General features: G+C 40.2%; 1 protein-coding gene across 1 annotated transcript in view; it reads right to left on the bottom strand.

The window, feature by feature from the left end:
• Positions 1-11524, bottom strand: part of LOC103266055 (protein diaphanous homolog 2-like) — a 222480-nt gene extending 210956 nt beyond the window's left edge. The window contains exon 1 of the mRNA XM_008063700.2: positions 10991-11524. Coding sequence (XP_008061891.1) covers positions 10991-11122 — 132 coding nt within the window. The 5' untranslated portion in view covers positions 11123-11524. The remainder of the gene's footprint in view (positions 1-10990) is intronic.
• Between the last annotated feature and the right edge of the window lie 699 nt (positions 11525-12223).

Here is a 12223-nt window from a genome sequence, read left to right as displayed (position 1 = left end):
GCCGGGAGCGGCCACTGCACTCCAGTCTGGGCAACAGAGTGAGACTCCAACTCAATATAATAATAATCATCATCATCATCATCATCATCAGAAACAAACTCCTAAAAACCACTTAATAGGATTATTTGAATATCCTATTTAGCTTATTTCAACTCTCTGTAGCATACAAAATACTTTTAAATTCTATGAAATGTAGTGTGGGGTCCTGAAAAGACAAAGTGTGGGTGCTAAGATCAAAAAGCAATTTCCAGTACACTTCAGTGTGGACAACAGAGTAAGACTTCTACTCAAAATAATAATGCAGTTTCTACTAGTTCATTGCAACATGGTTGGTGACAGGTGAGTATAGGAATTTTTTTTTTTTTTTTTTTTGAGTCAGAGTCTCACTCTGTCACCAGGCTGGAGTGCAGTGGCATGCTCACAGCCACTGCAGCCTTGACCTCCTGGACTCAGGTTATTCTTCCATCTCAGCCTGCCAAGTAGCTGGAACTACAAGCACACACCACCACACCTGGCTAATTTTTTATTTATTGTAGAGACAAGACCTTACCAAGTTGCCAGAGCTGGTCTCAAATCCCTGGGCAGAGGCAATCCTCTAGCCTTCACCTCCACCTCTCAAAGTTCTGGGAATACAGGCATGAACCACCACACCCAGCAGGAAATAGATTTGTTACATTCAGTAACTGATTTAACATTCAATGGCCATCCTTATGCAAGTTTCTTCTGTGGTCAGACAATAGGATATACCATTGACAATATCCACAAAAACCAATAAAAACAACAAGGAATAAGATGACCTTCACAGTTATAAACATGTAAGTGACAATATTATTTAAGGAGCAGGTAGGTTGAAAGTAGGGATTTGTAACATAGCACATCTTGATCCACAATTGGCTACAACAGAATTAGAAAGAGTGTGTTGAAAATTGGGCCCAGAGCCCTGCACAATTCCTACTTTAAAGTGTAACTAATACCTCAGTTCCATTTTATACAAAGATATGGCCACTTAAAACCTAGTATTTGGTCTCAGGCTGACTCAGCTTATATAAAAATTGAGAATTTGAATCTTACGGAGACTCAGACCATCTGAAAATTGTTTGATGAATCAAGATTAGGCTGTAATGAAGAAGCCTAAGAATTTAAAGATTAGAGAATATGGGTAAGCCTTGCTTTGGTAAAACAAGTACCAAATCACCAATATGGATAAAATCCAGGTCACTTTTATTTTTTTGCATCAGAAACTTTTTTTCCCTTTAATAGCTTGTTGAAAGACCATTAGCTACTCAACCAATGGGAGGGAAACATAAGCTAATGCAATGTCAATGAAAAATAAGCTGTGAGAGCAACCTAAGGAAGGGTTATTTTCACTCACAAATGTTTTATATACACACTGAGTCTTCTGGAAAACATTGATTTTACAATGTGAGATAGGAAGCTGCAGAGCATATTATTAGAGGAAATGCTTCTGCCAAATTTATTTTAACTCATCTTAATTTTCTATATGTTCTTGCCTTGTGTCATGGGCGATGTAAGTGAAAATAAGTTGAAGTATGATACAAACTTCGAAAAAAAATGCAGTCTTACTGGGACAATGAGTAACCATGTGAAACTCTGTCAATTAATAATGTTAAGAAAATTACTGAGAGAAGTACAGAAAGGGAGGAGACTTAAGTTAGAGAAAGTAATCAACACACAGAACCTGGGGCCTGGACCCTAAAGGAAGGAAGAGGATTTCAGTAATTCAAAGGCAAATGCCATCAGGTTTAGGAAAATATATTACATAGTTATATACCTTATATTCTTTTCTCAGAATCAATTACAAATAAAACATTCCTATTCTAAATAATACATTAAAACATGTCCTATGCCTTGCCTCATTTCCTATCAGGTATAAGAATAAAATCCATCTGGTTTTAAGTGCAGTAGCTAGCCCATTTGGTACCTTTATGTGACTTAAAAAAAGTGGCCCCTAGAAGACAGTCTTGTAACTGGCACATGATGTCGTAAGTGGTGTGACCCGCATGGTCTCACACCCTTGAGGAGGGTAAAACCATACATAGTGGCTCTGGTCTCTGTTATAAATACACATTACTAAAGCTCAACATATAAGTGTACAGCCTATAGGAGGTTTTTCTATCTACACATAAAATCTTCCTAAACAGCTCCAGTCAGCATAATATACTATTAAGCATTTAAGATTTCATCAGTGATTGATTTCAAAGCACATAAAACACCAGCTCCATAGCTTTCCCTCTCCTAAGTCAAAAAGGAGACCATTTATCTACCTAGTCCCAAATTGTACTCCACATCTTTAAAATACATTTTTTTAATTAAAAAAAAAGAAATTGCCAGCTGTCCAGCCCCAACAATTACCACTCATCTACCTGTTTTGAGGAAAACTACCCATCTAACTGGGTTAGTAAATGGTCAGTCTAAAAGTGGTAGAGTGGAGATGGCATGCTAGTCTAATTCTACTTGAGTCCACAAAGTTAAAGAAATTATATGTCTATTACCTCACAGCACTAAACTGCCGTCTGGAAAGCAGTACTTATACAATTTAGTAAATCTGCGTGGAATCTAGGCCATTTGCCCAAGTTGATTTCTCATATTTACCCACTCCACCCATCCCCAGCTCCCCACTAATCAACACATTAGTGTAGTCTGGTTTTCAATTTTAACCCCACAAACATCTCAGTAAGGAAAACGTAATACTTGAGGGTTCTTTGTAAAGTTTTGCTCACCCAATTATCCAGATTCAGCAACCTAGAGTATATCAAAGGGGCTAAAAACCAAAGGGGGAAAAAAAAAAACTGGTATTTGTTTTGAAATAAAACTAGTGTTAGTAACAAACTTAGTCGCTCCATGTGTGTGTGTAGCAATGAGTCATATGAACCCTATATCCAAAAAACTCAAGAACAATTAATTTCCTCTGCCAAACTATTTACAACATTTCCCTGAGATGAAAATTCTTACACATAAGCCCCACCCCACCCCGCTTCACAAACTGCAAAATGAAGAATGAGTGATTACTCAACCAGGAGTAAAGTCAAAAGCCGTAATTTGATTTCTTTTCTATGGTACATAGTAGTTGTTCCAAGGAGTCTAACCAACCTCATAGAGTTAAACTCTCCAGTTACTTCAACAGAATTAAAGACCTAATTCAAACCTAATTTGGTCTGATACTTTATGATAGCATTTTATGTGGTATAACTTTGAACACAATTTTATCATTAATTTAAAGCTGTATTTGTTTAAAGAGTTCAGTGACAGCCGGGCTCGGTGGCTCGGCCTGTAATCCCGCGCCTTGAGAGGCTGAAGTGAGTGGATTGCCTGAGCCCACAGGTTCAAGACCCGCCTGGGCAACTTGGCGAGACCTCATCTCTACAATAAATCAAAAAATCAGCAGGGCATGGTAGCGCATGCCTGTAATTCCAGCTACTCGGAAGGCTGAGGCAGAAGGATCACTGGAGTTCAGCAGGTCGAGGCTGCAGCGGCCGGGAGCGGCCACTGCACTCCAGTCTGGTCAACAGAGTGAGACTCCAACTCAAAAAAAAAAAAAAACAAGAGTTCAGTGACATGTACATTAATTAGGCACACATTAGATTAAAAATCCAATTATTTTTTAGGCAACTGGTGGTATTTGATTATAGATTGAGTGTTAGATGGTCCCAAGGAATATGTTAATTTTTCAAGACATGACAGTATGTAGGAGTAAAATGACAAGATATCTGGGATTTGCACTAAAATACTTTAGCAAGGAAAAAAATAAAGGATGGATGATGCAAATGTTGCAAAATCCAGATAACTGTTGTAGCTGGGTATGGATAGATGATGGTGGTTTATCGTACATCCTCTCTACTTTTTAGTATACTTAAACACTTTCCATAAGTTTTATAAGCAGTTTTATTAACTGGCCCATATTGCAAAGTATAAACTTTATCTTTTACTTTCAGGATAGCAGACCAACAAATTAAGGATAGATAAAAATTCCTCTTAATTTTGATCAGATATTTATCAAACTATAAGGACATATATCACAGAACAACAGATTTATTTAAAAGGATTGTACTCAAAGTCTCTTCTCCCTTGGGTGAGTGCCAGAATTACCAGGTAATTGAGTCAATGGCTGACTGGGTATAATTCCTTCCTAATGAAGTCTTGGATTCCCACATAGTCCTGCCTGAATAGCCATTTAGAAGTTTCTCACTCACTCATAACAGGCCACACTGTATAGAGCCCTAACAGAAGGAAAGACTGGTGGCCAGTTTGTTAGTCTGTATTTGGTAGCAATATAGCTTACTCATCCTAAAGCAATACAGTAAAATCTTCATTAAACCAAAGCCTGTGTAAATAGTGATTAGTAAGAATTTTGTTTTCTACATTTTCGTGAGAAAGCCACCAATACATTTTTCCCCAGAACACCTCACAAAGCAAGCAGGTACCAAAATTCAGTTGAGCATCTGTTTAAGCTACAGGCAGAATACATCATTTAGATGGAAACAGACTCATTCTGATCAGATAAATTTTAAATTAATATGAGTTTATTTCTTTCTATTTCTGACATTCATAATAAGTAGCTATGTGAAACTGCATCCCAACCTTCCTTTAAATGCATCAATTTTGAGCTGTCTTCCACAATGGGTGTCTTCTATAAGATGCCCACTTGGAAACCAAGCTTATGACTATATTTTAAGTCACCCAAACATCATCTTCGTTTTTTTTTTTTTTTAAGTATCAAACCCCTCAAATTTGGCAGAAGAAACTGATCTCTTCTGCATAGCAGACTGAATACAGTAGTAAGGAAAAGTTGGGTCTTCAATAATAATCCCTGTGGTGCTAGGGATATCCAGCAATATTTAACCAAATATGCTGATTCATATAAATTAGCATATATTATATGTGTGCTGTTTTCAGAGCATCCTGTTATTTACAGTGTTCTTTGAGACCAGGTTAGAAAAGAAAATGATTTCACTTCAATGATATGTTACTACTGCCAGAGCTCTTAGTACTTTGAGTGAAATTTAGGTGGAATACAATTTTAATTATTACAAAAGGAGTAAAAAAAGAGATTAAATAACTTTTTTCACTTTTACAGTTCCTGAAGCATAATGACTCAGTGCTATGGATAACAGAAGTGATAGCTTTTAAACTTATCTTTAAGTCAGTCTCCTTAACACTTCAGTGACTCAGTTTCCTTACTTGTACAACAGCAGCAAGCTGCCTAATAAGGCAGCATGTTGTAAATAGTCAATGAAAGGTTTGTGTTTTGTTTTGTTTTGTTTTTCATTTTAAGTGCCTCAAATTGACAAACTGAAAGAAAAGAGTAGACTGGTTCTTCAGAAAATTTAAGTGAAATAAGTTAAAATCATATCTAATATTCATTCAACAGAATGAATTATTAATAAAAGGGCAGAATGTATAATCCTCCAAATGGACAAACAGAATTGGGGAGAAAAAAGGATACATCAACATATAACCATATTATGGCACTTTATACAATAATAATGCTGGGGCTATCAAATTGCAAGCAAGCCACTAAACAATCCAATCACAATCACATTTGATTCAAGCAATATAAGGGGTTAATAATAATGCTCTATATTTATAAAACAATTGCCCAATACTTTCTTATCCATTACTGTATTTTATCTAAAGCACCTTGTGAAGCAAATCAGGCAGGCCGCATTATCTCCAGCTGGCAGACATTAATCAAAAAGCTCAAACTTCTGGTGTTAAATCACTCATCAGAGATCACAAGCAAATAAAAGATGGATTGAACACTGGAACCCAGTTTTGGCTTTCCATTCCACATTCTATTGCCAGTAATCTGAAGTCTCCTACTAGTAACAGTAAAATGTTACTTGGCTCATCAGTACTGGTACTGTTTCTCTGCATGGAAGTTCAGGCTCTGACATCACAAGAATTCAAACAAAGAGGGTAGGGGAGTTCTCACGGCACTGAAGTTTCCCGAATTTCAGAATTAGAGAAAAGGCACAGTGGAATGTGCAGATAAATTCATTTGATGGTGTATACATACACTAAGGAAAAAAAGGGCACATAAAAGTAAACTTTTTTTAAAAATCCTCTTTTCAACAATTTACAATCTCAAAATGCCTGGCCTATAGGGAAAAAAACTCGAGCTAATAATTATTTACCAAGTAGTTTTGCACCCAAACGCTAGACTGCCGGGTTTTCAAAAACAGACATAAAATGAAACCCTTGCCCAGAGGCACTTTAAAATTGTTTCAGAGACAAGATCAGCACATAATATTTAGACTCGCAACAGTTATGAGTTCAGAAGAAGGAAGAGCCCTCAGTTTTATCAGCGAAGGTTTAATGGAAGAATGAGAACATTGAGACGTGAGCTGGGCAGTGGAATGGGGTAAGATTTATAAAAGGGAAACAGCATGAACATTTCAGATTTGGTGAGATGTCCAGGGTGGATGGTAGAAAGGAGAGGCAATGAAGGTGGCAGAAAGAAACTGAGGTGCAAATAAATATGCCTAGCAAATGCATGAGCTGGTAAATGGATGAGCGGATGATGGGCTATGACCAGAATCCAGATCTCTAGCTCTAAACATCAAACTCTTTTATGCCACTTTTCTCCTAATTGGTCTTCCTGCCTCCATTCTGGCACCCTTCTCCAAGAAATTCTCCAAAGTACTAAGTTTCCTTTCTAAAACACAAATCTGATCAGGTCACTCTCCAGCTTTAACCTCTTCAATGGCTCACTCTGACTTTCAGAAAGAAGTTGAATACTAACATGGCATACAAAGATTCATCATGATCTGGACTCTTGTCTCTTTTCTGGCAGGTCCACCATATACACTCCTTGTTTCAGCCATATATACCTAACTGAACTTTCTTTATTGGGTATACTCCTGGATCTATTTACTTTTGTATATGCTGTTCTTTCAACTTAAAATGCCTTTCTCTCTCCTTCTTCAGTTGACACCCTATTTTCTTTAAATCTCTTCAAGCCTCAGTGCAAATGTCACCTACTATAAGCCTTACTCAAGCATCCAGTTCTACTTAGATGCCTCTATCATAACTTAGCACACCTCTCGTTTTGTTTTCAAAGTTGGGGTCTCCCTCTGTCCTCTAGTCTGGAGTACCATGACACAGTGACGCCATTAGCTCACTAACAACCTCAAACTCCTGGGCTCAAGCAATCCTCCCATCTCAGCCTCTGGAGTATCTGGGACTACAGGCTTAAAATATTACACCTGGCTCACACTGCTCTTTAGTCAAATATTTAATTTCCCTGTCTGTCTCACTAGACTATGAGCATCTTTATATCACCAATCCTTAGAACAGTGCCTAGCACAGAGTAAGTACTCAGTAAACGCGTATTGCATAAACGAAATCATTGTGCTCATACCTTATTATTTAAAATCAAAATAATGATTTATCCAATTGTAAACAAATAACTAAATACTCAGGAAGTTATATAATAACCAGAAAATTAACAATCTGACTTGACTGTCTAAAGAAACAAAGGGCTTAGAAATTATACAGAAATGCAAAGTCAAAATGCAAAAACATCCAACACTGTCAAGTCACATGGGGAGAGGGTGCTATTTCTACCTTAACAATGGCTTCTCTTAATGGTTAACTAACTGCCTTAAATATGTGGGATTGAAGTTGTAGGTCTTTCATCACACTTCTAGAGCTTTCTCTCCTAATCAGTTTAACAAAATATATTCCATGGTTGGCATCAAATTACTATTTAATCTCAGAGTCATGCTGTTTGATGACATACTACAATCTGGGCCTAACCAGAATAATTATACAACATCCAAAACTCTACTATCAATTCATTATTCAAAAGGTGATGGGTCCAAGACAGGGATACCTTCTTTAAAAAGAATCAAAACAAAAGGGTCATGAGGATGCATACATGAAGAAAATTGAAGTGAATTTCATTTTATTTAATCTGAAACAGAAGTCATGACACTCTTGAAATGCCAGTCTGAGAAAGTTCTTACTAATACCTACCAAAAAGTTGATTAAAAATGAAGATACTTCCTCTCTATGGAAAATATGCTTTCCATTTCCATTCTTCCAGAACCATGAGGAACTAAATGAAACTAACTGAATTAAAAGCCTTATATATTATGAATCCACTATACTAGAGCGATTGAATTAATTTTCCTATGTAGTAGAAATTAATCTTAGCTAATACTTTGTAGACATTGTGTAGTTAACTTTTTACCACCAGAAGAATTATCTTCAATATCAATCACCCATGTGGTCAGTGACATTTCCCTTCTCCCTTCATCACTGATCTCCTCCCCTCCCCAGTAACTTAGAGTGGAATCAACTGTCATTTCCTTTACTTTATATCTTTGGTAATACCATACTTCTTATTCCTCTTTAGGCAATGGGTGCCTTTGAGAAACTGATGAAAGCTATGGAACTCAGAAAAATGAATGTACCCACATAAACTCAAATATTCACATATAATTTCAGGAGTTCAAGAACCTCTAACACCGACAATCACCTACCCAAATAATTTCTGTTACCATATAGCTCTCTTTTATCCCATACCACAGCTCCTTTACACACACATACACACAATTAAGGACTATTACAATGGCTATTAACATAATATTCAAAATAATAACATTTAGTCTAAGTAAAGTTTTATCATGCTACCAAAATTTTAAGGATCTCAGATGGACTCCTTCCTGAAAAGTTTACCAAGTCTGTCTGATCAACTTGCTTGCCTTAAAATGTGCTCTAACGTCTTCCTAAACTTGTTTTTATTAACTCTGACACATCTGCTTGTAAAATCATGCAAGGCTCAAAAGTTATGTTTGAGAAAAAAGTAAAATTCATGTTGATATTAACCTCTTTGCTATTATATCAAGCTATGTTCAACTCAGAACAGTGAAGTTAGCTAAGAACTGAAAGTGATATCATCTCCTAACTATCTAGTTACCTTGTCAAAGCAAGTAAAACATAAAAAATGAAACAGGACAAATGGTCAAAGGAAAAAGAATACAATCAAGGTGTTATTACTAACAGAGATAAAGTGGTTTTTCTTGAAAGCATACTTCTTAAAAGTGCAAGATTCTTGCTAGATGTACCAAAATATCTGTGGAAACTATCAGCAAACTTTTATTTTTACTTAAACTTTTTTTTTTGAGTCGGGGTCTTATTCTGTCACCCAGGTTGGAGTGCAGTGGCACAATCACAACTTATAGGATCATCAACCTCATGGGCTCAGGCGATCCTTCTGCCTCAGCCTCCGAAGGAGCTGGGACTACAAGCACATTGTGCCTGGCTAATTTTTTTTACTTTTTGTAGAGATGAGCTCTTGCTATGTTGTCCAGGCTGGTCTCAAACCCCTGGGCTTAAGCAATCCTTCCACCTGGGCCTCCCATAGTGCTGGGATTACAGTTGTGAGCATTGCACTCGGCCTTATTTTTACCTAAACTTCCAATCACAAACTAAACCACAGTTTTAAAAGTAAATATGATCACTCTTACCAAAAATTGATCAATTTCAAAATCACATCAGAATTTTTAAATATATTAAACTTTGGTGATACACTCACAAAACTTTTCTTAAGTTTCACAATGGTGCAGGTACCCATTAAATGCATTAACCTTCAGTCCGCATAGAGAAATTATAAAAAGCGTGTGACTCAGTTTCTTCATTTGTAAATACTGAGGTAACAGGAAATATCAAATAAGCAAGTTTTCCATTTTCCTCAAGTTAGGGTGGAACTGATGAGACTGTAAATTTGCCATTTTAATCTACCCCATCAGGTCCCTTCCCACATAATCAAAGGTTGCATATTTCCTAAAATGAAAATGCTTTGACTGCTGTTTTCCAATATGGACTGTCCGTAAATAAAAGGCAAATAGGAGCTGAGAGAGAAGACAAAGAGGTCCATACCAAATGGCCAGATGCCATAAGAAACGGCTTTATTTATATGTCACCATCTCCTTCCCTATTATAATCAAGTTGCTGGTTAGAACTGAAATCTAGACATGCAACATGTAGCTTGTGGTTCAGATCTGGACTAAGACTCTTTAGCTATAAGGAGTGCTTGTTGAATTTGTGCAGGGGTGGGGAAACACTTTCCCCTCATGCCACCCAAATTAGAAAGTTTACAAAAAGAGGAACCCTTTTAACTGATGAGTTGAGGAAACTCCAGTATTTCCCAACGCAATACCAGGCCCCAGATTTCATTCCGCTGCACATTCAGTGGCAGGAAATGGACTGCTACCATTGGTTCACACTATCAGGTCGGTGAGACCTGCACAGTCTGCCTACTGATTTTGAGCGTTCTTAGTCAACTAAGTGGAAGTACTGCATGACTATGCCTATTACACACACTCGACAGTTGGTGGTACCTCACCCAGCTCCAACTCCCACACTCCCCCACCCTTCCAAAGAAAACGTTTCTTGGGAGAGCACATGGAGAGAGGCAAGGGGGAAGAAACGCACGTAGGCGCCTCTTCCTTCGATTTCTGGTAAAGTGGAAAGAATGGGGGCCTAAATAGCGTTTTTCTTGATTTGCAAGGCTATGGGTGGGCTCCTAAGTATCAAGACCGAAAAGGAGAGCGGTTCCCCAGCCCCAGACCCTAAGTGTTATGAGGCAAAATAGCAATTGACAAGAGCTGGGAAGGAAATGGAATCGCGCAAAGGAGGTTTGTGCCCACAAGTTAGACAAACAACAGCCCTGCCTGGTAAGGTGGGGGGGGTCTCCCCAAGTTGGGGCTGGGTCTTTCTCCTTCCCTCACTGCCTCCTGAGCTTCCAAGAGTGAGAAAGGGTTTAAGCAGAGCAGGGGTGCTCTTCCGCCCCCACGCCGTCTCCGCGCCTCGGCGTGGCCGCCGCTTCAGCGGCTCCCGGAGTTGCACAACGAGGTCGCGGTCACCGTTGGGAGGGGGCCCCGGGTGCCCTCGTGCTCAATGGCAGGAGGATACCTGGGCTCTCCCAGTCCCCAAGGCCGGCGGGGGCTGCGGGAGCACTCACCAATTTGGGTTTGTTTTTCGTTTCCTCTTCGTTGGCGGCCCGATTAGCCGCGCTCCGCTTGTTGCTCCGGCCCCCACCGGGCTCCTCGCTGCCGCCTCCCGCTCCCGACGCCGCCGCCCCGAGCTGCTCCATCTTTCTCTGGCCCTGTCACCTGTGCCCTGTCACCCCACCTCCCCTCAACTGAGGAAGCACCTCGGGGCGCTCACGCTGCCCTGCACGGATTCGGCAGCACCTCTTCCTCAGGGAGAGCGTGTCCGCCCCAGAACTGCCGATTTCAGGCCCTCGAGGCTCCCGGCTCTCAGGCACCCCCGACGCAACCACGCCGCTGCCACTACTCGGCGCACGGGGGCAAGCCCTGCCCCTGAGCAGCTGCAATTACCACGGTCGCCGCCGCCGCCTCCGCCCTCAGGGCGGTGTTTAGGGTGGAGGGAAAGTGGTGCCTATCTCTTTAAGAGGGCCTCCACACACGTGATTCATCAAAGTGCCCGCAGTCGGCCGCCCGGGCGCGGAAAGCTCCTTCCTACTCCCGGAGCCCCAGCTACTGAGCATGCCCGGCGCGGCGACTGGAGCCGTACAGACGACTTTCAGCTGCGGTTTAGCACTGATTTCACTTCCTAGTGGCCTAGCGTGGACGGGGAGGGAACTCGTCCAGTGAAAGGAGAGTTAGCCCATTTTAGAGATGGGGGAACTGAGGCTCTGGAGGTTTCGTCTGTGCGTTTCAGTGGCGGGTCGACCAGAGTTATCAGCTTTCACTTCTTAGGCCAGAGTACTTCCCCTCCCAGAGGCCTCTCCGGGGGTGTGGTCCTGCTACATACAATCGGTGGAAAGGTTTGATTGGCAAGGCAGCTGGCATCTTGTAGGAAGACCACGGGGAGTGCTGATTAATTGCCTAGACAAACTGTGTGGGTCAAAGTGGAACGAGTGGGTGCTTTCTGTTGCCATGATTGCGTTGTGAAGGAAGAAATACAGTCGTTCCTTTATTCCCATGACGTCTGGTAGTTGAAGTGGCAGGCACCTACAGCTTAATCCCAGGGAGTTGTTAAACTCTTTAACCAAAGCACTTATATAGAGTTAACAACTGAATCGAGTGCTGTTTTCCATTTCCCCCCGCAGTGGTTTAGGTTTAGAGTTGTTGTGGGGAAAGATCGTGTATGTCGAAACTTTTTAAAATGTCAATCCCGAGACAAACGCCAGGTGTTTTTGTGCAGCAACAGCAGCAGCAGGGCACTGTTG

Source organism: Carlito syrichta, unplaced genomic scaffold (genome assembly GCF_000164805.1).
Source record: "Carlito syrichta isolate Samal-C Ts95f unplaced genomic scaffold, Tarsius_syrichta-2.0.1 Scaffold306999, whole genome shotgun sequence".
In the NCBI taxonomy this organism is placed as follows: Eukaryota; Metazoa; Chordata; class Mammalia; order Primates; family Tarsiidae; genus Carlito; species Carlito syrichta.
Note: the sequence above shows the minus strand (reverse complement) of the source record. Positions and strands in the feature narration are given on the sequence as shown.